At 41.1% G+C, this 27628-nt stretch overlaps 1 protein-coding gene across 1 annotated transcript in view; it reads right to left on the reverse strand.

Moving 5' to 3' along the window:
* The window catches only part of TIAM1 (TIAM Rac1 associated GEF 1), a 252285-nt gene that overhangs the window by 68869 nt on the left and 155788 nt on the right, over nucleotides 1–27628 (reverse strand). Inside the window, exons 6-12 of the mRNA XM_084843614.1 lie at nucleotides 25140–25584; nucleotides 19238–19410; nucleotides 13285–13518; nucleotides 11752–11937; nucleotides 8578–8724; nucleotides 4776–4850; nucleotides 1774–1944 (exon numbers count right to left, since the gene is read on the reverse strand). Of these exons, the coding sequence (XP_084699740.1) occupies nucleotides 1774–1944; nucleotides 4776–4850; nucleotides 8578–8724; nucleotides 11752–11937; nucleotides 13285–13518; nucleotides 19238–19410; nucleotides 25140–25584 (1431 nt within the window). The remainder of the gene's footprint in view (nucleotides 1–1773; nucleotides 1945–4775; nucleotides 4851–8577; nucleotides 8725–11751; nucleotides 11938–13284; nucleotides 13519–19237; nucleotides 19411–25139; nucleotides 25585–27628) is intronic.

Raw genomic sequence — 27628 nt, forward strand, 5'->3', positions numbered from 1 at the left:
CACATCTGATAATCCTAAACTGTTTTTGACACATATGGATTCTCATGCTGACTACAGTGCGTGCGCGCACACACACTATATCCAGAACACACCTGAGTTCTTCTGTCAATATTCTATTTAGCATGACTGAACTACGAAACTGTATTTTAAAAGGTGCGGCGTTTGAAAGGGGTTTATCGACATGTAGAAACTGATAGAGAAGAAACAGATAAAAACAGGTGAACCGTATGTGCCAGTGATATCACAAAATTGTTCACAAGCAACTCCTGCTTGGATCCTCCCACCAGGAACTAAGCAGCAGGAAAAAAGTTAGTGTTACATCCTGACTGGAACTCCTGGCTTGTAACTCCCCTAACAGAGTCCAGAGCCGGGGTTTGGAGTTGGCTTCTGCTTCCTGCCTTGTTTTGTGCAAATTCTGCCACTAACTGGGATGTAGATAAATTGTTTTCCTGCATCTACGAACACAGATATTATTTAGTAACTACAGAAATGCAGTATCTGAAACAGTTTGAAGGGCTACAGCTAGCTATGGACATAGGCACTGAGCTAACTATTAAAGGTAGAATAAACATATTTAAAATTGAGGCCAACATGGTCTGATGCAAATTCATTTCAATAAAGGTTGCCCAGTTTTCCAATGGATTATGCCATTGACTCAGTATGCATATGTCAGCAAATCAGGGGTTAATTAACCCACAATTTGCTGGGTTCATGTGCATTTTGAATATGCAACCTCAATATGCATTTTGAATATTCAGCCTCTGATCAGCCCAATTGGAGGTAGCAAAACTTGACACGCAAACCTGGACACTATGGGTTAATCATGGGTTAAACAACCCAAAGTTAACCTACAATTAGTTGTTAGGTTAACTTTGGGTTGTTTAACCCATGATTAACTAATAGCGTCGGGGTTCACACATCAAGGAACAACCAACCTCTGATTGGATTGATCAGAGGTCGCATATTCAAAATGGCAGTGCCATTTGCTGGGCATGCACCGTGGCAAATCGTGGGTTAATTAATTAGCCAATGATTTACTGCCATTATGTGTGAACAGGGCCATTAGGTTTGAGTAGCATAGGTGAAAAGAACACTCAGAAAGTGGGTGGCAAGGAATGGGAAGTAAAGACACTTAAACATTATATATAAATAGGGGAAAAGCTGTTCTAGGCTGATGTAGAAGTTCCAATGCACATATGAATCTCCTGTGTATGCAAGGTTTTCACCATTTCTTACATGGAAGGGGCAGCTCAGCACATGCAGAAAGGTGTGCCAATGGAACACCTGAAGAGCTCTGTATCAGTGTCTCTATTTTCCCCTATATTTATGCCTTTTAAGAATATGTTCAAAATACCCTCCTGGATACCTTCAATACTACGCAGAATTATTAATCGTTCTATTAAAACTAGTGGTGCAATAATAACAGATAATAACCCCACAAATTAGTGCTAAAAACACAAAAGAAAACAAATTATATTTTCAGTAAGGAATGAGACTTTCAACATGATTTTCAGAATGTGTGAAGACAAGCAGAGTCACTCACACACACACCACAGTAATCACAGATTACAGATCATTCAAATATGGGAAAGTTCAAATGTGGGAAAGTTCACTGTCTGGCATTTTTGCACAATTTTTTGTTTTAAGTAAAATTAAACCACAGGACTGCTGGCTTTAGCTGGAATGCTTTGAAACTGGAAGAAAGTATCTATCATCACAATTTCAAATAATCATATAATTCAAAAAGCCTTTCCCATAAAATCTCTTTTTTACCTTACAAATCATTTCCAGGACATCCCTTGTTGTGTCCCCTGGATGGACTACAGTCAAAGCAGACTGGTTATTTGGCAGGCAATACCACGACGGTGTGAAATACTCATGAACCCAGATGTCAGAGTCAGGATTATGCGGATGGACAGTAGTTAGTGCCACTTCTTTTTCCCTCTGAATAGAAAAATCAATTGTTAAACAATGCTTCCAGTCAAATACAACCCATCCATTCGTCAGAGAAGTGCAAATATAAGAACATAAAATATGCCATTGTTTTCTACCCAATTAAATCACAAAATTAAAGCACTGTGTTATGGATGGGCAACTGGTTGCTCTAAATGCTGAATTCAAACCCCTGAGGATTGTCAGCTGGTCCTCTAGTTGCCAACCTCCTTCACTATGGCAAGGGGTCATTCATTTTGGGAAAGGACAATTCCATGCTTGCATCCCCATTGCACATGTGCAGTCAATGGCTTGCACATGGGACTTCCCATACAACTTAAGATTAGAGGTAGCAATGCAGAAAGAAGAGCAAGAGGAGACATACATCAAACAAGGAGATACCCCGTTCTCAACTTAACGCTGAAATGTACTTCTACTGATAAAATAGAAAGAAATCAAAGTGACAAAGTCACTATGGAATTAGTTGAATTAGGATTGCAACTGCCTGATAGCATCCTGCAACATTCATTTCAAATGTTCTTTGTTTTTATAGTTTACCCTTATGGATATAATTTCTAGCAAGTGATAGATGTATGAAATTCCCACTGGTTTTAAATGCCATCAGACTTTCAAACTTCCATTTGTTTGATTAAAAATATGCCCACTGGTCCTGACATAATGTGTTTCATAGCCCAGTTTTCTTCAGGGACTTAAAAGAGAGACAAGATGCAACTGTAATTGCCAAAGTAAAAGCTTCACTAAAGTGTACCCATTGATCAAGTACACCGTGCTTATCCATCCTCATCACCTCAAATTAACAGAGGTCTGTGTGAAGTCCTTTCCCACATAAAACTGAAATGTCCTATTTCTGTTTACTATTCCCATTACATATCATATGACTTCTATGATATATAGGGAGCTTCAGACAATCGCGTCAGAGAAAGGAGCAATCACAGCTTCTCCCCCCACCCCTGCATGTGCTGTGCACACGTCCACCATTTGCATTATTCCTCACGATGCAATGCAGGTAGGCATGTCATCCAAACCCAGTGCATGGCAGGGGTGGCTTCGTACCCACCCTACAACCTCAACTGCAAGCCATGAGTTGTAGGGTGGGTATGAAGCCACCCGCGCCAGGTTCGGAGAATACGTCAACCCGTGCTGCATCGTGTGGAATAATGCAAATGGTGGTTGCACAGGCAGGAGCTTCTTCTCCCTACACGATCATCCAAACCCAGTCATAGATGACCGTAATTGGTGTTGGTGCTGAAAAAGCAAAATATTTGGCAATTGTGAAAACCTAATAAATACCACTTCAGAGAGAAATATCAGGCTAATTCTGGCAGAAGCCGGTGGTGGCCTGGAGAGAAGGTTGATGAATGCTTCAGTGTGCAGTGTAGGAAAGGACCTTGCCTTGATGTGAGGACTCACACCATGATGGAGCACATGTGGTGGCCAGGCATCTATGTAGTATGGTGAAAGAGGGCTATGCTTGCTTCTAACAGGAACCCTCCACTCTTGGTTCTCCCTGCATATGGCAATCAGCATTACACACTAGGTGTTTGTGAGGTGAGATTCAGATCATAGGAAGACACTATTGAAAGGATACCAGCAGAGTGCTGGCATGCTCAGCTATGAGGGGTGAAAGCTTCGCTTCCAAGAGCTACAGCTCTGTAGAGATTTGCACACAGTAAACACACAGCCCAGTTTCCCCAGTACTTCCTCTTCAATTTTTTCTTCCACATTCTCTTTCTTGACTCTCTGAAAAAATTAAACACTAAATTTCAGAGACCAAATGCAGCACTCTGATTTTCGGCTCTCCACAGGTTCCTTCTGGAAGCTGGGAGGTTGGGTGTTCTGTTTTGCTTTTAAAAACAGTATTACAGAAGCACAGGTAAAATATATACTAGGGGTTAGAGGCAGTACAAAGAAATGTCCAAAAGGAAGTGTTATGGAATGTTATCTTTAGCTTAAATTTGTTAGTTCTGGATTTTTGTCATTTTCTTTGACCTATGCCAAATTTGTCAATTTTTTAACTTTTGGAATATATTGGATTTTTTCTCTGTTGTGTTGTAATGACCTAGGGTTATAAACACTGAACTGAGGTTATGAACTGAACTGAAAAGCCCAAAGGATGCTATTATGGATAAACAGAAGAGTCAAGGACAATTTCTTTTTTAAAATGGAAATCATATGAACAAAATAAAAGAGGACAAACCCTGGAAAATGAAATAAAAATGCTATGCTTGCCTGTCAGTCTGAGGGAGGGTGGGATAATCAACAGAATGCCATGTTTGAATGCTGGACTAGATGGAACTTTGGTCTCATCTAGCAGGACAATGCTGAGATTAATCTATATTCTGGGAAAATTCTAACCTCATTATCTTTTAGAGGCAGATGTCAACATGCATTTAAGAGCAGAATTCTAGTTATTATAAATCAATTATTTGCTGAGTCTTATAAGAGAAAGTTACGGGCCTAATATTCTTCAGAGATAAAAGTTACATCGATGATAATATTGACAATCATCTCAATGGAATCAGAATTGTGTCCATCTCCAGTCCAAACATGGAACCACTGGCCTCATTCATTCCAATGTCAATGGATACTCAGGAGCTTCCATCTCTGCAGCACACTTGGAGCTGAGCAGAGCCAAGCTCCCTGAACCTCATGTTCGGTTATATTTCAAACAGCTTGTCATCTGGCAGGGCCTTGCTGCTGCATGACGTGCTCTTCCCATCAGGATTTTACTGCACTTTACTTTGAATAGGCTTGGTTCTAAAAAAAGATGCACAAGCTAATTGAACTCCTTTGTGTAAATCAAGCACGTCCATTATTTTTACCTTGCTTTCTTGTACGGTGTCATCAAATATTCCTTCTAGAGATTTCTTTACAGAATCAGTTCCTTCACCAAACACCTGCAGAGGCACAAAAAGTGCTATTTTAAAAGACAATAGGATGATGCACATGCTTTCTAAATTTGGAAATATCTCATAACTGCTCAGGGGGAAATTACCATATCAATTAAACTTGGATAAAATTCTTTCCTGACTAGAAAAATAGGCGAATGTGACTGGTTATCTGATCTGCCCAAACAACGTCCAAAACAGTACACAATCTAAACCAGGAACTAGTGGGACCCATTAAAGGAAGTGTCAAGTGAAAAGTGGAGGAATACCAAGCCAAGGGAGGTGATGAGTTCTCTGTGGCCAAACCCTAACGATACCTTCAAAATGTTATAAAGTAGCATCTCTAAACTAATACCAATCCTACACACACACCCTGTGTGAATACCAAGTTATGGTACTCACCAAGAACTGCTACACTTAGTTTCTGTGTTGTATGAAAATTCAGCGTTCATAGATTGCAGAAAAGTTATACCAGTGCCAAATCTAGCACCCACATCGATTAAATAGCCTCTCCACCAAAAAATATTCCGAGTCTAGCCGCTGCAACTTCACAGAGACTGGGATCTTCTTATCCATTCTCTGTGAAGCTGCAGTGGCTGAACTCTAATAGAATAGTCACAAGAAGAGAATGGCCCTTCTTTAGTCAACCTGGAACAGGGCCTCCTGGTTTCCAATTCTCAATTTAAAGCCCAGATTCCAACTTGCTTCCTGTTGCTACTTCAGATTTGAAGATATCCCTCCGCCACCATTGTATCTCGTTGGGTGGCAAAGTCAACTGAGCTTAATTGAACCATGTTTTAATGTAAAGTGAAGCAAGTGGAAGTGGCTGCTCTGGACACAGCTTTTTTTCAATTTGCTAGGATCAACTCAGGGCAGTAGAGTTTCTAGCTAATCACCATGCCCCTTCTTGAAGGGAAAGACTACAGGGGAGCCAACACAATTTTAGAATTACATGTATCAGGCATGTGAAATAGCACTTGGCCAAATAGACCAAAGGGAGCAAGTATTCATCTTTAAAAAAACCTTTTCATTGATGGTGGGATTAAATCTATATTATGTGGATATAAAAATGGAAGAGGTTGAAGAAAAGAAGAACCAATATGGTTGGGGATTAAATTACTTTTGTTTGGGCATATATGCCATGACTACCTTGAATACAGACATAAGAGGAGGGAATGCAATCACAAATGAAGCCTCCCCAAAGCCTCCCATTATTGAATCACCAAATGTGGTCCCCAATGTTTAGGAAGTGACAGGGTACGCTCCTTCCACCCCCACCCAAATCCACACAATTTTGTTGCTATGTATTTATATACTCCTATAACAAAAATAGAAAGCAGAATACTTCATTGTCAAGGCATGAAAATGCAACAACAGAGACCAATATTTTATATGTAGTCTATAAAGTCTATAAAGAATTCCTAGCTTGTATAGCTTGTCCTGGTTTCTATCCCATGCCTTTAGATAAATCCTCACTGTCTTTTAATAAGTGTTTACAGATCCCTAGATGAAACTAGCTAAATATAATAAGCTGGAACTTTATTTTGCAACCTCTGAACTGTTTGTGATCAGTCTCTTGCTAGTAAAGAACTAATCTCTGTTCCAGTTAGTGCAAAGGATTATATCAAACTGTATGAATGAATACAAGTGAGAATACCTTTATTATTTGCATGACGAGGTCCTAGCCTGTCTGTCTATCTGTCTAATTAGTATAAGATCAGGATGCGGACTTAAATCACTATGCAAAGGTTCCCACCATTTAGCCTGGTTGTTGAAATTGCAATTGTTTTTGTGAACACTACAGGAATAGGTGCTGTTGAGACAATCTGCTCCAAGTGAATCTTGAAGGTCTCCCTAGAGCACAAATAGTCTAATCCTCATAAAAAAGCATCCACAATGCCACAGGCTTTGCAGAGTTTGAAATACAGTTATCACTGTCAAAAGACAAAAACCCTTACCCCACAGGTGCCAGCCATATTAATAGGCAAACTGGGGCAGCTACCAATGGCAGCACTCAGCAAAAAGCAAGCACTGTTAAAGCAAGGAAATATGGAAGATATTTTCCTGGCACTGCCTTGAATTGTGCAAATCTGATGATCAGGAGCACCAGGGACAAAAAGCCACAGCAGATATGATGCTACAGGAAGGCAAGGAAGGGTGGCTTAGCGTGACATGTGAACTGACCCATTGATGAGTGAACTGACTTTGGTTTTACTGTATTTTAATTTTCTCACATTGTTCATCAAGATCTGTTATCATCTATTTGTATCCCAAAAGGAAAAACGAAAAAGGGCCTCTCTCCATCAAGGTATCTGGATTCCAGAATAGCTTCCAACAAGCCCAGTCAGGGCGCGTTGACTATATTAACAAAACATATCTCAGTCTGGTTGCCACCAAGAATTCACACCCTATGAGAACCACTCCACATGGGCAGCCCTTGGTAGAAAGTAGCTCCTCTGTGGTTCTGGGCTACTCCTAAGTTGCGCAGCTAGAAAGTGCTGTGGAAATGGGAAGTCAAGAAGGACCCATATGGCTGGACAATCTACAGTGACAGGGAGATTATGTGAAGGGAGGATGACCAGGCCAAGTAGTTCTAAGAGCTAAAATGGGGGGGGGGGGCAGTTGAACATATGGAGGTCCCTTATATGATTGGTCCATCTTGCCCAGTATTGCCCACTCTGATGGGCAGCAGCTCTTCAGGGCCTCAAGCAGTAGTCTTTTCCATCACTTCTTACCTCATCGTTTTAATTGGAAATGCCAGAAATTGATCCCCAGGACTTTGTGCATGCAAAGCACTCTACTTTTAAGCGTTTGAAAGCTTTCCTAAATGCCAAAATGTCTATGGGTCAAACAATTCTCTTTCTGTTCTTTGCTGTGGAGGGGGAAATCTAGATCAGGACCACAGTATGCCGGGAGGATAGGGGAGGTTTAATCCTTCCCTCCTCAGCTACAACCCCCACCCCACCCCCACCCCCCACATGGCGGTAGCTGATAGTAAAATAAAGTGCCCCTATTGGTGCCAAGCACTGCAGTCCTAATCTGGATCTGCTCACCCCACTGTGCTTACTTACCTCTGAATATCAGAAAAAGAGTATGAGAACAGCATGTTATATATTTAAAATAATGTGTAGTTTTGACCATAAGACTGGCAAAATCTGTCCCATACATCTCTCTCTCTCTCTATTCTTCCCTAAACTTCCCCAAAGAAAAGCTTCTAATTCCAGTTGGATAAGGCATACATATCAATGTTAGAAGCCTGAAACTGTCATTAAAACTGATTTCTCTGAGGAGAGGGTCAAAATATTTTTTGTTAGAAGATTAGGGGCTCTGTTCTATATAGACTTAATTGTCAACAATAAAGTGCTGTTACTTATTTCAGTGACAATATTCCATGAAATCTAAGCTTTTATCTTTTTATCTTCTTTCACATGCACAATGTGGCTGAAAAAAGTTGTTTGATCCATCTCAGGGTTAAACACAGTTAAATCTTTGGAGCAGGCAATAGCAGTAACTGTAACCTGCAGCAGCAAGTCATCCACAAGTTACCCCTTAACCAAAAGAGCAGTTCGCTGCTTTGCGCCCAGTTTTGGATGCATCCTGCCAATTAAAACCTTCTGCATATGCAAGGGAGCTTTGCTTTAAAGAAGAAGTCTTTGCACACTTTTCTATGCACATTTCTAAAGCAGACTATGGACATAACAGCCTAATTTAGACGTATCCCATTTCTGGAGGCTACCTGATTAATGCTTGGTCTCCCTTGCTTTTTCTTTGAAGTAGTGTCCAGGCCCCAAAGGGAAGAAAACCGGCTTCTTCGTTTGCTTGCCGATCTCGACATAGCCTGCGTCCTTCTCCTGACGCCGGATTCACCTGTACGAGCTGCCACCTGCCAAGCGCCATAAAATGTGTGAATCAAAAGCACCACAAAGGGATCATATGCCGAGAGCCACATCACATATTTTTAATATGCATGTTAAGGTGTACAATTTTTTTTACAGATGAATGCATACATGTGCCTTCTACCCTGCAATGTTTTAGCTGTTTTATTTCACCTAACTATTTTAAAATGAATTATTTCACACAAAGTATTCCTGCCAAAGTAGGCAATGGACATGCCCTATCCTAACACTAAATCAACAAAACAGTTTTAAAATACTGCAAGAAGATTCAAAATTAGTTTGAGGCTGAGCCTCCACAGAACCTGCAAACGTCCCTGTGGCACAGAGGAAATACTTTTTATCCTCTTAGGCTAGAGAACAAAGCAATCACAGCACTGTGTGCCACCTTCCCAATTAAACTGACGGATGACCACAGTAACCAACTGAACTCTAGTTGAAGCTTTGTCCCTCCCTGCTCACTTCCCTTCTGGCTCTTCCATCTCCAGCCAGGAAAAGTTAATAAAATGCCCCACAGCTGGGTGGTCGAGACGGAAGTCACACAACCTCCCCAATTTCAGGCACTCTGCTGGGGGGCACTTAGTGAACTTGCCCCTTCTGGAGACAGAGCAGAGATGGGGAGCCTCAGGACTAGGGGGCAAATCTGGCCCTTGGGGGTCCCGCAAATGGCCACATCCCCTTCTCCTGGCCCCACCCCCTTTCCCACAACCACTGATTGTTTGGTGGTTTTCCGGCTTTTGTGCAGTTTCCCCCTCATTCTCAAAGTTTGAAATGTCTCTCCTAAGGCTTAGTTACTAGCAGTAAGAGCTTTAAGCTAATATATGCTGGCATTCTGTATTGTGTTTTGGTATTTTTGGCCCTGACCTTTTTGCCCATTACTGGAATGCAGTCCCTAATACCTTCTCCAAAACTGAATTTGGCTCTTGGGCTGAAAGAGGTTATCTACCCCTGAGATACAGGAAGCAGAAAGAGCCAAGAGGTAGTGAACAGGAAGGAGCAAAGTTGGTGGCTTCAACCAGTTTTTGATTCACTGGTTTGATCATTTACTTGCAATGCTAAATGAAAAACATGGCTGAAGATTTCACTTGGCGTGCTCTTTTTTATTTCATCTATCTGCACACACAGAGCTGAAAACTAGGTGTGACTGGACCTGGCCTGACCTAGGTCATACAAAGTCACTACAAAAAAGGGGCATGGGAAGGGAAGATTTGAAGTTTGGCATGGTCAGGTGGTAGTGAGGTGTGGAATCCCCCCTCACCCATGCTTTTCTACCCAAGCCAACTTGCTTTTAAGTCATTTTTCTACCAGCGCTTACTTCTAGTCATGGACCTGGTTCGCACACAATGCTAACCCATAGTTTATTTAACCCATGGGTTGTTGAATTCTTGGTTGTCATGACGTGTGAACCCAGCCTCACTAATAAACCATGGTTTGTTAACCATGAACAACCCAGAAAGAGAACCCATGGTTTGTTGTTGGGTTGTGAACTCTGCATTGTTTAAACTTTGGGTTGTTGTTACATGTGAACCCTGAACTGTGGGTTATTCATGAGTTGTCTCACCAGGCTACAGAGGTGGCAGGACAAGAGTGGTGGTTAAAACAACAACAACCAGACACTGTACAGGCCAATACTAGTCTGTAGCTGACACATGGGTTTGCAGTTGTTATGTCAAAACTGGCCCCAACAGACCCACATCTTCATGATAGGACTAGCAAGAAATAATAAATCAGTTCCATGAAATAAAGGAATGCCACCAATAGAAAGTCCTTCCTTTCTATAGGCCTGTTACGTGAATCTGTATGTAGAGTGTCAGGTAAGTTTTTCCTTGGAAAAAATGACATACTATTTGATCCAATGGTTCCCTTTTGTGGAAGGAAGAAGTCCTTCCAATGATGGAAGGGGCTTGGATCCACTGGAGGTTTCTGCTCACAGGAGGAAGCGATTTTTGCTGATTATCCTTGCCTCTTGCACACCTGCACCACCTCCCACACTGTTCCAGATAGTCCCCCAACCATCCAGAGAAGATTTTCGAGGGCTGCGGGGGAGAGGGTATGTGTCAGTGAAAATAATGTTTTCCTCATTTCTGTAAGCAGGAACCTCTGCTGAATCCAAGCCACTTTCACCAACAGAAGGGCACTGTTGGATTCAACCTGAAGTGTCACTTGATTATTCTAGGTGTTCGCATATCAAATCTGAAAGAGAATCTAACAAAATGCCAGATCTTACATAGACCATAGAGAGGGTAGACTCCTATGTAGGTGTTAGAAACTGCTAAAAGCTAGAGAGGTCCCATGCATCGGGTAAAACAAAAAAACAAAAAACTGGAAGGAACATAGGATAGCTGCTGAATATCCGCAGAATACATTCAGGAAAAAAAAAATTAAATACAGCACAGGCTGTTATGGAAGCTGCACATGTAAACTTCACATAAGCAAATTACTGAATGCTGATATTTGTGTAGGATTTGACTCAGCAAAAATTGCCACTATAAAGTGAGTGTGTGCGTGTGTATTAGCATATTAAGAGGTTATTGCCAATGATGGAAGCAGAAAATAAACCACAAGAGGAAACAGTATAAAGAAATAAAACTGGTAGTATTTGGTAATACATATGAGCCCCTGAACGTTCCAGTATCTGAATGACCCAAGCAGATAGCCACTGGCATAGTGAAACACTAGCAACCAGTCAGCTTAGGCTGGCAAACTTGACCCTTAACAATGAATCTTAGCAGCATGAATGGCAATTGAATGTACATTTAAAAATACATAACAAAATAACCAACCCTTTTAAAGAAGTTAGGCTAAGGAACACAAAAAAAACTGTAGGCAGAGGAAAGAATTTTCCACAAAGATAGCACTCAGCTTTTCATTGATATGGGAGCAGAAACCATGTACGCATCTACCCCACTGAAATGACCAGAAGTTGCACAGCAACAGCGCTCATTTAACCTTCACAGAGAAGCATCAAATGCTTTCTATTTTAGCAAGAAGAACCTCTGGCATCAGTTTAAACTCACCAGTGCATGAAAAGAAGACACTGAAAAGATTCCAAGACGGCCCATTGCATCTTTAGTTGGACGACTTGCAAATGCAAGCAGTGTTTTTGGATTTGGCAGTTCCCCTCCTTGGAGGCTAGCTAAGTAACAACGATACCGAAAGAGATCCATTTGGAACTGCTCCAGGTTTTGTTCCCAAACAAAGATCTATAAAAAGACGGTAGAGGTTGTGGAAAAAATAGTCAGTGATGAATAAACTTTAAAGTTCATATGCACAAATACATTTACACAAAATGCACAAATACTTTAAAGTTTACATTTCATCAAGTTATGTCTTCTATTGCACAAATGATTATATTCCTGAGGAAGAAAAAGGAATTTAACTTTCTAAATTAAAGCAAAATAAATATCCTTATTTTTCAAAGAGGCAGCTATTGCTTTGATATGATGCTAATAAGACTAAGGCTCTGGTTTTAATTTCTTCTTTATTACAGCCAGATTCTCCTCTTTGTCCCCAACACACAATAGAGATATGAAGACACCAGAAATCATAGCAAAAAAAATTAAAAATCCCTAATATGTGAGCTTAAGAACCAATGAAGTTTGTCACTGTACTAAAGAAAATGAATAAGATACACTGGGGAATATATTAACATCTGTCAGTTACGGAGTGCTACTGTCAGTCTGTGTGGTGCAGATTGCTGGTACAAAATACTTTCAAGAGGCTGGAAATCTCCATAATGCTGCAAATTTTTTGTTCGGTTAAAATTCTAGACACAGCCCTGGTTATAGAGCTGCAGCTCAGCAAGGGAAGCTCCCTATGTTAGTTTCCTTGCACAATCCTATATATGTTTATAGGATTGAGTTCAATGGGGCTTACTCCTTAGTAAATGTGCTTAAAATTGTAGCCTAAATTGCCAATGTATTAGTAGGACAGATATTTTCCAAGAGTTTTGTTTGGCAAAATCGGTTGAAAGCTATCCACATCAAGTTGGAAGTATAAGGTACGGAAGATGACCGGAGTCAAAACTCTTTGGGGACAGAGACCAGTCTATGTTGTAAAGTGCCAACTGCAAGCAATATAGCTGAGAAAACAAGTAAGAAGTCCAATAGCTTCTTACTATTACATTGACCTGTTTCATGAGTATGTCATAACTACCCAGGTTGTTTGTTTTTTTAAACCCTGGGTAGTCATGACCGAGCAGGAGCAAACATGCTGGTTCACGACTGCCTGATCACTCCCACTGCAAACAGGAGGGGCTAAATAACCCAGAGACGCTCCATCCCTCGGTTGTTTATTGCAATGTCTGAACCCAGAACTCTAGATTGTTGGGGGAGAGACAACCCAGAATGGGAACCCATGGTGGGTTGTTTAGCTCAGCAGGAAAGACTCATCGGTTGGGAGCCAACATGATTGCTTGTTCTCACTTATTCACAGCTACTCGTGACTTGTGAACTGGGTCACTAACTACTGGGGCAATCGCAGTAGCAGACACTGTTGGAACTCCGAATTTATTTTACAGTTGTGTACTTAATGTATGCAAGTAAAGTTACCTGGTCAAGAATGGTCTTCTTCTTCTTGGAGTCTCTGACAGAAGACAAACTGAGGAAATGCATTTCCCCCATTTTCTTCATCTTCTCATCCATATCAATCTTCTGCTCCAGTTTTTTAATCTCCGTTTTCAACAACTTGACAGTGTCTTCTTTGTGGTGCTGTCGTGCTACTGCTGTTGCACAAGCAGAATGAACTGCTGTAATCCAGTTCTCCAATTCTGTTTGGCTAGAAGTCTAAAAAACAAAGAAGCCAGAATCCTCTTGGTTATCACAGGCTGGCTTAGAAAGACTGTTTCTCTTGATCTTGCTTATAACAGATATGATTAAAACAGATTCTACTCTGTGTCGGTATAGGTGTGCCTGTGTGTTTAATTTGCCCCCTTTCACCTGTCACTGTGTATTCAGCAGTCGAATCAATGCTAACAACAGCAGAACGTTTGCCAGCAATAGCTCAGAAATTAAAACCACAGGATCATAGAATTGGAGAGGTCCTTGTGGACCATCACAAAGCTACAATAATATTCAGCTCATCATTGAACACAGTGAGTTAGACTGCATCATCCCTGAGGCAGCCAGAAATGCATGCCTATTTATTTTTATAGCACAATTACATTGCCAGCCTGTAACAATTCATAAAATAGTTAATGGACATGGTGTCCATGGATATCACAGCAGTGATGAAAAGAAGAGCACTTCCCTGCTGAGAAAGCTCATAATCATTAATTATTTTATCTTCACAATGCTTCTGTGAGACTTCCCATGTTTTATAGCTGAAGAGAGAAACTAGCAAAGAACAGAATCGCCCACATCAAAGAGCAAGTAACTTGAAAGCTTTAGTAGATCTACTATGATTTTGAATGATAAGGCAACATACTCTGTTCTCCTAGCAATGCTACCCAGATGAATAGCACCACACGTGCTGGGTTGTTTTTTTAAATGAATAATGTTCAGCCATAACTGCTACAAGAGAATAGGCTGCTAAATAGAAAAACGTATGTCCCTGATTCTTAGATGAAACTAAAGACCTGTCCTGCTTCCCTGGGCAGCGACAGAATGAATAGAATTGGATTTAAAATGTCCTTGACTGTAACTGAATAGGCAGAGCCAAACACTCACTAGTATCTATGTAGCTTGTTCTTTTCCCAGAGCATATCATATGAATGTCATGTAAAGTGATCATCTCATTGCTAGATGAATGTATCTCCATAAGTCACCTTCTTATTATGGTTTTCCACAGGTAGAAAGTCAGCTGGAAAAGTTTACAAAGTCTAGTGCCAGTCTTTAAAATGAAAACAGGAGGATTAAGTGATCCACTGTACTCTTAACCTATGATTTGAAACTAGTTTAAAACGTGATTTCAAATCCTCAGTTGAGTGCAAATTCTGGATAGCATTAATCATGGTTAACAATGGTGCAGACATAACCATTAACCACAGTTATGGGCAGGGAGAGCAGGAGAAAGGAGCATGGAGTCCACTCCCAATCTGTGGTTTAGGTCTCCGTCTGCACCAGCCCCTCATGTGACTAAGATTCAAAGCCCAACCCATATATCTGTTTGCTAAGTCATTTTACTTGTTATCCTCCTCACCCCTTTTCTTTGACCTGTTTAATTTTAATTAAAAGTGAACATCATTTTAACAATAATAACAGTTTGTGCAAAAACAAATTCTAAATTATTACAGCTTCCCCCATCTCCCAACATGCACACTATATATTTTCTAATATCTATAGCTGCACTCAGCAAACAAGCTAAATGGAAACTAAATGGCAATGTAAAAAAACCCACCCCAACCCACTCTGGAGTTAACCTGGAGAAGTCTAGAAACAGCACATAAAAAACCCTCTTTAGTTGCAGAAATTAGAACCCTGATTCATATTGTATACAGAAAACTGGGAGAGAAGTTTAAATTATAACACTTTACCACATCAAAGACTTTAGTCATTAGTTATGGCAATGTTTTGACTGGATGGTCATAGAAAGGGAACACTACTATTATTATTTTAGGTTATATTTGGGGGGAAAGAATAGGAAGACTGAGCTATTTCGCTAAGGAGGCTGTTCTGCCTCCAAAGGAAAGGTGAAACCTTGCAAAGAACTGCACATACCTGAAATATGAGCATACAGTTTTAAGATGTTGCAAGCATCTGGCAACAGCATGTGACTTTCAATTTAATGGATTTGTGTAGGCCTCATCATAGCTGCCTGACTGAAGAGGAAATTAGTAGGATGTGTGTGGCATGTTTGGATGCAAGACAGCAAGAATAGGATTACAACGAAATGCATACTTTCGCTGTACTGCATTCAGTCACATCAGCAGGTAGACATAGTAAATGAGATAAGAACAGTGAAGGACTTATGCACTGAAAATTAGAAACACCAACATGGTGTTGTAAAGGAACTTCTCATACTTGTTTATTCTGTTTACATACTACATAAACGTTCAGGAGTTATGTGGGCAAAGGTATATTATTACTAGCTCAAACAATGTACACACTTTAGCAATTCTCTGCATAACAAATCAAGCTTAGGGGCTACAGTAATTTGCAGATTATATCCATAATTATGTCCAATCTTTTCTCCCTCCTCCCAAATCCATCTCTGTTTCACTGTTTAAATCCTTTAGATTTATAAGGGCTCCAGCACATACCAAACAAATAGTTTCACAAATCTAAAGAAAAGAACCCACTAATTTATTCATTTTTCTTTTTTTAAAGTTCATTTTGTGCTCTTTCCCACATGAGGTTACAGGAAAACCTAGCTCTGATGTCTCAGCAAGGAACTTGCAATAAATAAGGCTCTATGTTACCACAAAGCCCATGCACTCCATGTGACCTTTTGCGTCTTTAGCCTCTATTACATTTGTTTTCTGAGAATCACGGTTTCCTAAATAAAATGCATCTGTAAGATTTGCAGTGTTCTAAGTAGACCCAGTGGGGGAGGGTCTTCATGGTGTATTTCCTTAATGCCGTTTCCATATGTTCCTGCACTTACCCACCCCCACCCCTGCCCAAATGAAGCACTCTAGTATGGAAAATGCACTTCACTCATGAGGTGAAAACACAAGAGGAAGAAAGGACGAGAAGGAATTCCTTAAAAAGGGAAAAATATGGCCCTGCAATATTTCTACCTGCCCTATACTACATGTAGGAAAATAAATGCAAGGCAGAGCTGTCGCTGGTATAAGTATAAAAAACTTCCATGGAAGGACCAAATCCAACTGAGACCGCACCCCCTGTCTGCTTTTGAGGACTGGGACTGGCTTGTAAGAATGCAGTATTTAAAATTAACTGGTGGGGAAAATATGTTGCATAAATGAGACGAAGGTCTGGGGGAGAAAACCATCCCCTATGAAGGGGAAGTCAGAGCATAAGGTTATTCCTAACTCATACACTTAAATGGAGATGCCATGTAAGGAAGAAAACGTGCAATACCAAAGAGCCTCTCTTCTGTTCTAAAGACTGGCTACATTAGTCAGAGTGGAGATACTTCCCCTCAGAGAGAAGTACACCAGATTCATCTGAAATTGCTCAATAAGCCCCACATTTTGCTCTTTCAGATAGTGAAGGAAACGTTGACCTACAGTTATTATAGCTGAAGTCAGAGACAGTGTTAATATTTTATTATGGTTATAGTACATAAATTAGAGTTGTACAGGCCATAACTTAGCTGAGGGTTATTATGATTTACATGAAAAACAAGCCCTATTCAGGTGTTCAGTGCACATGGGTACTAAACCTGTGAAGAAGCCAGTGGGCTAGCCTACACCCAAGGCCACTCTGCACGCTGGCCATGCACTGCAGCCAACACATGATCAGCATCAGTCTAAAGGGGCCACTTCTACTTGCGTGGGGTTTCCTGCATAGGGACTGGAATCCTGACTGACCTAAACCCTATGCATGTAGAACCAGCTCCCTACACACTGATGCCAATCACACATCAGTTGGTGCCATGGATGGCACATACAGTGATGTCATGGGGGGTGGGCTAGCTCCACATGTTCCTGTTGGCCTCTTCACGTGTTCAGTACCCACAGGTGCCAAATACCTGAACAGAGCTACAATTGTATTGTAATTTATATAAAAGAATGCAATTACAATGTTGAGAAATTGTTTCTGTATTATAAATCTCTCTTCAAGAGACTGGCTATGCCAGCCAGAATGGAGGGACTTCCCATCAGAGAGCAAAGAGATCACTAGAGTGATCTGAAGCCTTCCAATAAGCTCCACATTTTGATGTTTCAGACCTTCAGGAGAGGAAGAGAAGCGGCAGAACTACACTCTGAGATTTCAAACTCTTTAATACCCCAGAACTGCAAAATATGATCACTCTAGGAGATTACTGTGCCTGAGGTCTATGGACCAACAGAAATCTGGGCGTAGTTACGAGTTACATAGTGCTGTGCTATGATGAGCCCACTAATATAATTATTAGAGAACCCCTATTACAGTTGAATGGGCAATGTCTATTGTTTGTTCTAGTGATGAAATGTCCACATTAAACTGTGAGTAATAGGAAAAAGAAATCACAAGGTGGGTACATGCCGCCTGTCTAAAACTGAACCTACTCCCTTGCTCAGCTGCTGGGAGGGGAGTCCTTGTGTAAACTGGGCAACTGAAAAGAAATGGGGTTCCATTCATAGATTACATTAGTCCTGCTCAGGCATTGTTAAAATGGCTTACTTCAACACATGGGTGGGGACAGGGCCGCATCAAGTAGCTCTGCGCCAGTATCACGTAGCCCTTCACCCAGCATACAACACAACCTTTTGCGGGGAGGAGGCCTCCGTTTACAGCGCGGTAAGCACAGAGGCTTCTATGACAGCCAGAATCCTGCGCAGTGGGAATGACCTTTAAAATGGTCATTGGGATGACCTTTGAAATGACCTGTAGGGATGACCTTTAAAGTCATCACCATCATCTAGTTTTTATCATCTTAATAAACAGAACTATTTATTAATTCCAAACCATATCATCCTAGTATAAGGAAGGACCTCAAGGATTAGCCACGTCCACTAGTTTTCAAATCTGTTCTGGGAACACCTAGGGTACCTTGGAATCTTATCAGGGGTTCCTCAGTGAGAGGATTAGTACCTCGCAGGTAGGCTGCACTGGGAGACCGCTTGCCCACTATGACTGATCTTCCTCTGTAATGTGCAGCACCTGAAGAATATCACATAGGCAAACGATAAAACTAAAAAGGCCTGACCTGAACTCTACATGAATTAGGCAACCAAATCTTTCCGCAGAAACCTCTACAATACACAGAGGTCCTTGGCAGACAAATCAATGGAAAGGGCTCCCTGGATGGTAAAACATTTAGAATCCATTGACCAAGCCCAGGCTATTTATCTATGGAAGAAAATCTGTAACACATGAATCTCAGTTTCCCCCCAAAACCTCAAAGGAAGAATATGTACTGATCTCCACAGACAGGTTCTTCCTTAGGGGAAAAAACACGAATCTATTTGGAAGCAGAGATCAGAGCTATAAACAAAAACCTGAGTGTACTTTTGTGCTAAGCAGTGTACTGTTCTATAATTTCATCTGCAAATAAAAGGATCATTGGGCTGTAAGGTATATTTTCCCTGATCTACTCAGTTTTAAAGATATTACCTGCATATTCATCACATCTCCATATCTCCTTGGGGCAGAAGACAGCGCCCAAAATATGTCACAGCACAGTCATTGATTTCCATAATGTAGTCTGACTTTGCTAAGAAACTAGGAGCAGATTCTTATCAACTCTAAATTGAATAAAGTGGCAAAGCCACTTGGTTACATCTTGACACTGGAGTGTTTGGGATTCTCCTAGATAAGCAAAGACCACCTGTTGTTAACTAGGAAGGTCAATAATTTGGTGTTATTCAACTGCTGGGGCACCATTCAGGTCTTTGCCTGAAGGATGTGCTAAGGAAGGAAAAGAGTTATATACTAAGCCAAGGACAGAACAAACCTGAAACAGAAATGCGTCACCAAGGGAATTGCTGAGGCAGAAAACGTAGTCTTTCTTTGGGTGCTCAGGCACTGCTTGCACTATGCTGTTTTCCACCCAGACTGCATGCTTTGGGATGCTGTTGTGGTCTATTCCAGATCTGCCATCACTTTCATAGAAGAATAATGTACATCCTTAAGAAAAACAGTGAAGCATTAGCAAGCTACACATATGAACAAGAGAACATTGCAGCCCTTCTGAAGCAGAGTCTCATGTTTCAGAAGTATACAATGCGAACATGGAGAATAATCAAAATTCAGAATTAAGTTAACTCAAGTGGGGCCTGCATCAAAATGCAGCAGTGCACAGTTCACTGTTCCAGTCAGTCAGCCAGCCATGACCTCCTCCACAATCCACTCCATTCTCTTATCCTACCATTCGGTTTTCCATCCCCACCCTCCTCAATGAGCATTCAATACCCACTGAGCATGCTCAGTCCACAATGGGCTATTTTGGCAGGGGGTGCTCCCTTATTGTTTTGGGGGAAAGCCCTAATGATGGGGCTATTTGGTTTCATAGGGCCAGGCTTCAGTGCCTGTCTTTGAGAAATGAGCGTTACAAGTATGTGCGATATCACGCCAGAAAAAGAAGGAGGTTTTCATTTTTCACACATATTATGGGCTACTTTAGGCATCCCATTCTTAACAGCATCGGTACAGTAGAAATTCCTTAACCAACTACAGTACGGATCTGTACAGCATGTTCAGAATGCCAGGGCCAAAGTAAATGTTCTCCTAATCATGTGCAGCAGAGCTAAGTGTAATTGTTTTCCCTACTCTCCTGCAGGCAAGCATGCCTCCAATTTAGATTGAGACCATGGTGCTTCAGGACAGGAGGGTTTAAGCTCCACCCACCCATTTTCATCCTGAAATTCCACCTCCCCCCATGGGGCAGGATGGGGGGGGGGGTAAAAAAAGAAAAAAGCCTGCATTGATTCAAGTGGAGACATTTTTTCCTTTTTTAAAACCCCCCAATCCCCATGAGGGGGGGCGTGGGATTTCAGGATGAAAACAGGTGTGTTTGTGGGTGGGGAGGACCATAAATCCTTGTCACTCGAAGCACCATGGTCCCGTTCTGACTCAGAGCTGCGCACGCTTGCAGGAGAGCAGGGAAAACAGTCACATATAGCTCTACTATTTGTGACTGGGAGAATGTTTAATTTGGCACGGAGATGTTTTAAACAGACAATAAATGCTAAACATCTCTGCATCAACTGGAAGAGCAACCAGGATAATGGGTCTAGAAACAAAAGTCCTGTCAGAAACAGCTGAAAGAATCCTTTCATACAGAAGCAAGGCAACTGTTATTGTAATGTACAAAGTAGGCCTGAGCAGAAGTAGCTCTGGAAGCTGGAATAGGGACCTGATGTTGTGACAGAAGGAAGCTGATGCTTATCCTATCACATTTTTAAAACTCATATGGTTAAAACATATGGTACGTGGTTTTCATTGGACATGGACTGCGTACATCCATATGAATTTTGGCCTGGATTGGGCTCCCCCTATTTTGAGTTTTGAACAAGTTCATTCTTCATGGGAGTAAAGTAATGACTAGTTGCAAATAAATTTCTGAAGATGACAAACCACCATTTAAGCAGAAGTAAAACTAGTTTCTAAGGGGAAACAGACCTGAAACTGATCAGTTTCCTGATTTAAAAGCCTAAATTAAAACTGATATCAGTTTCAGTGTTTCATGGGAAATAAGGTGGTGAAAAGTACAATGTGCATAAATAATTTTTAAGGAGTCCTGTAGCTCCTTAATGATTAACACGTTTATTATGATATAAGCTTTCTTGAACTAGAGCTCACTTTGATGCCTAGTTGGCAGGTCAAAACAGAATGCATTTTCACATACGAATCCAAATGCATATGAATCTTTCCCCATCTGCACAACTAACACTGCCCTAAGATTTCCATAATAATCCCCCAAAGTGGGGGAGTCAGAATGCAAGATCATTGATGTCCAAAACAATGCCAGAAAAGGAATGTAAAAGAAGATATACCCCAAGGAAAAAAAATGATCTGCTGCAAGGTGATGAAGTTCAAATTTTTAAAATTAACTGTGAGAAATTTTCTGAAAAGAAGATTAGTCTGATCTAGCTTCACTGAAAAGCAACAGAAAAAGTACTCATGAGGTTTCCATTTCATTATAATATTTTAGCTGTTGATCAACGTGTTTTTAACACAGAAAGAAAAAATTGCTTTCAGTTAAGGTATAACTGCACGCATTGGAAGGATGCAATTAAGTGCTTGCGTTCATCAGGCAATAATAAATCACTATAAAAATGTTTATATTATTGTCCTACTTTCAGGCTATCCACAGTTATCATCTTAACCTAAGACTTGCAGAACACTATTTTTAGCAGGACACAGCAGATGTTAACTTCAAAGCCTAAATATTAACATTATTAAGCCCCAGTAATCCAAGAGACAAACAATCAACATAAGTCACACTTTAAAGTAACACCTCTTTTATGTTCATCCTTCCTTCTTTCGTTTGTTCCAGATGGCGCTTTGTTTATTTGTACCACACCATCATGCTCTCTTATCATGCTGCCTGAGCTAGAATGATTATGGCCTCCTCCTTTGCTCACTCAGCCATGGAAAGTATCTGGTCTATTTCTCTGGCATCAGTTGCTATACAATAGAAGCTGTTATATACATTCAGCTCCTATAAACTGCTGCTCCAGGCAGTGCTTGTTACCAAAAAAAGCATAACAATGAAATCACCAAGGCCCAGCCTTTATTCCTTGGACTCGGCAAGTAACCTTCCCGTCTTTGGTGACCTTTCAGAACAATAAAACAGAGAACTTGGTTGCAATGTGGCTTTCCCCTTGACCTCTTACGAGCACTTCCATTTTGACCCTTTCTTCTCAATGCTTGCATAGATGGGATGATAAAATAATGGGAATTAGTTTTATATTTTTATTGGGAAGGTACCCGTCTACACAGGCCAAGGTGACCCATTCTGTTAGGAGCTTATCCCCAGTTTTCTCAGGTTCCTGAGGGTGGGATCCACAGTTCTGAAATGCCTGACACCCCCAATAGGCATTTCAGAACCGTGGATCCCACTCTCCTATTTCCATACCCTAATGTTTTCTGTCACATGCTGCAACTTAAGCCTACAGTAGAAGAGCTCCTATTAGGAAGGTGAAGCAGTGAAACAAAAATTGCAATCGCATGCATACTTTCCATGTGAGCCAGTTTGGAACCATCTCACCGAGGTTGCACTCACCCAAGACACATACCATCCAAGAGAGAGGGCCTTCTTGGTGGCTGCTCCCAGGTTTTGGAACTCCCTGCAGAGGGAGGCTAGGTTAGCTCCCTCTTTGCTGTACATCTTCCAGCAGGCAAATATGTTTTTATCCAAATAGGCCTTTGGCATGTAAGCTTGTCTTGCTGGGTTGGGTATTGTTTTTATACTTTTATTGTTGTGTTTTTTTAATCCTGTTTTTAATGTATTTGTTTTATGGTTTGTTAAAATTGTGTTCTTATTTTAAATGTTGGTTTTTATTGTTTTTAGCTGCCTTGAGTGCCATTTCCTGGAAGAAAGGCAGGGTATAAGTAAGATAAATAAAACCCATGTGGCCAGCCTAATCTGTGAATCTGGAAGTAGGTAGACAATGAATGCAGGGGAGATCAGAAGCAGGAATAGAAACAGAATCTCAGATTGAAATCTCAGGCAAATTTACTTGGAAATAGCCCGTGTGGGTTGCTGTAGCTACTGGAACTTATTATTTCTAAGTAAATATGTTTAAAACTGGGGCATTGGGTCTCCTGTATTTCAGAACTTATTTGTTCTGAAATACAGAACAATGTATTTCATTGTTGTAGGAGGGATACCATGGTGCTATCCCTCCTACAACCAGAGAAGATCCTCCCAGCCCAAGTTTATATTACTAAAAAATCCAAACATTTCAGTAGTGTTAAACTCACAGATAAGATGAACTAAAAAACCTGTGACCTTAAATGACTGCCATCATATATCTGCTTCTAACGTTCATTTTCACTGATGATGAAAACTGATGTAAAGGGCTGCTGATTTTGAAACAAAAGCAAGAAAATGACTCGGTTTGCACATAATGACAACTCAGACATGGGCTGAGGATGGGTTGTCATAGAACCATGGTTGTCATTACATGCGAACCCTGCACTATGGTTTAGCTATGGGTTGTTAACCACAAACAACCTAGAGCTCACAAACCAATAACAAACCATGGCTTCTCTTCCTGGGTTATTTGTGGTTAAGTAGCCATAGTTAAACCATAGTGCAGGGTTTGCACATGATAACAACCCATGATTCATCGCACAGACATAAATAGGCATCTATCCACAATTCAATTCATACTCTGGGTTGTCATTATGTAAAACAAGGCCAATGAGAAACAGAAATAAAGACACATTTAGTAGCATCAAGATCAAATTGCATCCATTTCCATTTTCTTCTACTGTCTGTCCTGCGGCCACCTATACACACCCATTTACAAGTAGGTTTTCACAAGACAGTGTTGGCAGGCATAATAGGCATATTTGGGGTACTGCTTTTTGTAAGTCACATTATAGGGATGTCGGAGAATTTCTCCACGAATCTCCGGGAGGCCGAATGCCAATGAATTCGGCCCCCCAAAATTGGTGGAGAAACGGTCCGCCACCCCCCCGGGATGGGACTTACCTTCAGCGAATGTCCGTGGCGGCGGCGGCTCCTGCCGGTCTTCCGACCGGCTGCCGCCGCCACCATTTCCAAGTAAAAAAACCAACAACAACAACAAATGTGATAGGCTACGTAAAGATTTATGTAGCCTATCACGGCTAGATTTTCAAAAAACACCGTGATAGGCTACGTAAATCTTTACATAGCCTATCACGGCTGACATTGAAGAAAAAAAAAGCACGTACGTAAATGGCGGCGCCCATGGGGGCCGCCATTTGCGTTCCTTATTTTGGCCCGGGTAGTCTACGTAAATATTTACGTAGACCACTGCGAAAATAAGGGCAACGCAAATACCATTGCCCTTATTTTGGCCATAGTCTACATAAATATTTACATTTGCGTATGTGCTTTTTTTTTTTCTTTTTTCAAAGTCAGCCATGATAGGCTACGTAAAGATTTACGTAGCCTATCACGGCTGACTGCAGGCCAGGGACGCAAACAGCGGTGGCTACAGCCGCTGCCATTTGCATCCTGGCAGGAAAAGAACTTTCGGGGCCGGAGAGGCGGGGCGCTCCCCCCCGGCCAGAATTTCAGCGGGGAGGGATGGGGCGCCTCCCCCCCAGCCAGAATTTCAGCGGGGAGGGACGGGGCGCCTCCCCCCCACCCAGAATTTCAGGGGGAGGGACGGAGCACCTCCCCCCCGCCCAGAATTTCAGGGGGAGGGACGGAGCGCCTCCCCCCCACCGCGAAGCAAGCTGCGGGACCAGGTAAGTGACTTTCGTCCATCCCTACATTTGTATCCTGTCTTCCTTTCCTAGAATTCCAAGAAACAATTTAGCCCCCCTCAACAATGTTTGTCTGAGACACAATAATTCACCTAAGACCACTTTCCAAGTGTCATGCCTAAACTGGGATTTTAACCTGGATTTCCTACATCCAAATCCAATACTCTAGCCACTGAAACGTACTGGCAGAATATTTTGCCATCAAAAATGTGAATTATGAAACAGAAATCCCCAGTCATACGACAAACCTTTATAGAGTTACTTTAATTCATTACATCGTAATGCATAATCCACTCAATAAGTTTGCTACTTACATACATTCGTACAAAGATGTAGATGCAACATTCTCTACTGTTACTATATAGTTTGACTTCTGTACTTTTTTGGGGGGGATGTCTAGGTAAATAGTGAAAATTTACTCACTGTACCTTTTAAGGAAACCCAGTACTGCTTCCATTTCCTCCGTGTGGCTAACTCCACCTTCTTGTTCTTTTTGTGAACAAGGAAGTTTTTCACTGCAAGAGCTCCAGCTTTCCGTACAGTCCCCTGGCCTGCTGTAAGAAGGATATCAGACTGTCCTGGGGAACTCAGAGTCCCACTGCTCTGTTCATCACTCAGGGCAGAACCAGCTTCATCCAAATTATCATTGGTGCTGCTCATCTCCAACTCCCTCCGAAAGTTTTCATAGACTCCCTGACGGGCCCCATCTCCAGTAGAAGAACTGCCACTGTCGCTGCCTGCAAAGGCCCGGCTAGTTGTTGGAGAGTAGCTTGAGTTTGTGGCATTTGAACGTCTAGAAAGGAGGTCTGTGTCAGTCGTTGCGCCCTCAATCCCACTGTCAGCAAATTCACTCCCATCGCCCGTATTAACATCCTGGTTAAAGAAAATAAAATAAACATGATGGAGAAATAGTCCAAATCAATCTAATTGTTGAAAAGTTTTGCAATTCGGTAGCATTTTTTCTATGCATATAGAATAGCCTCAACCAGACTACATTTCCCATCATCCCCAGCCAGCATGGCTAATGTGGATGGGGGAAATTATAGTTCAGTACATCTGGATGGCACCAGTTTGGGGAAATTTGATCTAGAACTTTCATTCTAAAATCAATAAGCCTGCTGTTCACCATCCTATATAAAATATATTTCATTTATCTGACCTACCAATTACTCTTCTGGAATGTCTCTTAGGTCCTGTGGAAAAACACAGATTTAATTTTCTTAAAGATCTTAACATTTTTATGAAATAATTTAAAATATTTATTGGAAAAAATCCAGCAAAGCTAAGTACTTTTAAGCTTCATGAATTTCAGTGGGAGATGCACACATGTGCTTAAGTTTTAATCTATTCATGCAGCTTTTAAAATGTGTTTATCGGAAATGGTAATATAAACAAAAATGAAAACTGAACAAATCTGAACACTTTTTGAGTTGTTCTGGTCCTTGCTGATCCTGGAGTTTACTGAAGTTGTCTTGTTATAGCTGCTGCTATGATTCATTATTTGTAGGTAGTATTTGTCAAGATCATTTTAAAACATTTAATTACATTTTAAATTAAAACATGATTAACAAATTAACTGACACAATTTAGTCAAAGTTAAATACTTTAAGTTCCATTTAATTCAACATGAGCAACAGATTTAAGAACTTGCCTCACCTTCTCATTAGAGTCTGTAGGATTCAAAAGTTCTGCACCCTGGCTTGGATCCAAACCTGCTCTTGCATGAGCAAAAGACCCATTTCCCCATTCCCACTGCAGCAGACCACAACATCCCCCGCCATTCTGGATGGTCTCCAGACCCTCTGGAGCAGCTGGGGGATGGGGGCACACTTAGCAACTCTAGTGGGGAGGAGAAGGTAGGAAGACCTTTCTTTGCATGAGCAGAACCCTTTTTTGGATCCAAGCCTGGGACTGGATCTTACCCACAACATTTGTTCCTTTAAATTGAATTAGTTTGTTGAAAGTTACTTTGTGTGAGCCATCCAATGAAGCTCATTTGTGAAGGAAGTACAGAAGGAAGTACTTTTTCACACAGCGCATAAACTATGGAAGTTGCTACCACAAGATATAGTAATGGCCACCAACTTGAGATGACTTTAAATGGGGATTAGACAAATGTATGGAGGATAAGGCTATGAATGACTACAAATCATGATAGCTATATATTACTTCCAGTATCAGAGGCAATATGCCTATGTACACCAGTCAGTAGGGATCACAAACAGGAGGGTGCTATAACTGTGCTTATGTGCTGTCTATTGGCTTCCCATTGGCATCTGGTTGGCCACTGTGCAAAAAGAATGCTGGACAAGACAGGCCTTTGGTCTGACCCAGCATGGCTCTCCTTACGTTCTCATGGTATAAATGATTAATACAATCTTAATAAATATGTGTTTAATTATTTACATCTCTAGCCAGGGCAACTCCCATCTTCAAAACATGTACACTCACACATAAAATCTTAGAGCTGAGGGGTAAAGAATCATGAATATTTCTTAAGGAACTTCACATATCTATTGCATGAGACTTTGAAACTGCTTTGTTTCTTTCCAATGAATGCAAATGACTGGAACAACAAACAGATAAAATAAAAATGTGTTCTTACCATTTCAAAATGTTTTCTGCCTCATATTAATGTTCAATAGCTACAACATCTGCTGTTTAGCTTATTTAAGTTAACAAATGACACCCCCCCACCCCCCCACCACCAAGTGAATACCTTATATGGGGCTGGGGAGGAAGACAACTTCCAATGAAGCAATGATTGCGCCTGAAAATTCTGAGGGGAAAATACTAAATATAGATTCATTCTTACATGTGATAACTCATATTTGATGTCTCTTAAGATTGCCATTTTACTATTCTTCTCCAAAAACTAGATGCATGTTAAAAGCTGCTGAATTTCCATCTCCTTATG

The sequence above is a fragment of the Heloderma suspectum genome, chromosome 3, assembly GCF_057233095.1.
Source record: "Heloderma suspectum isolate Gila_16-S chromosome 3, 16-S_ref, whole genome shotgun sequence".
NCBI classification, from domain to species: Eukaryota; Metazoa; Chordata; class Lepidosauria; order Squamata; family Helodermatidae; genus Heloderma; species Heloderma suspectum.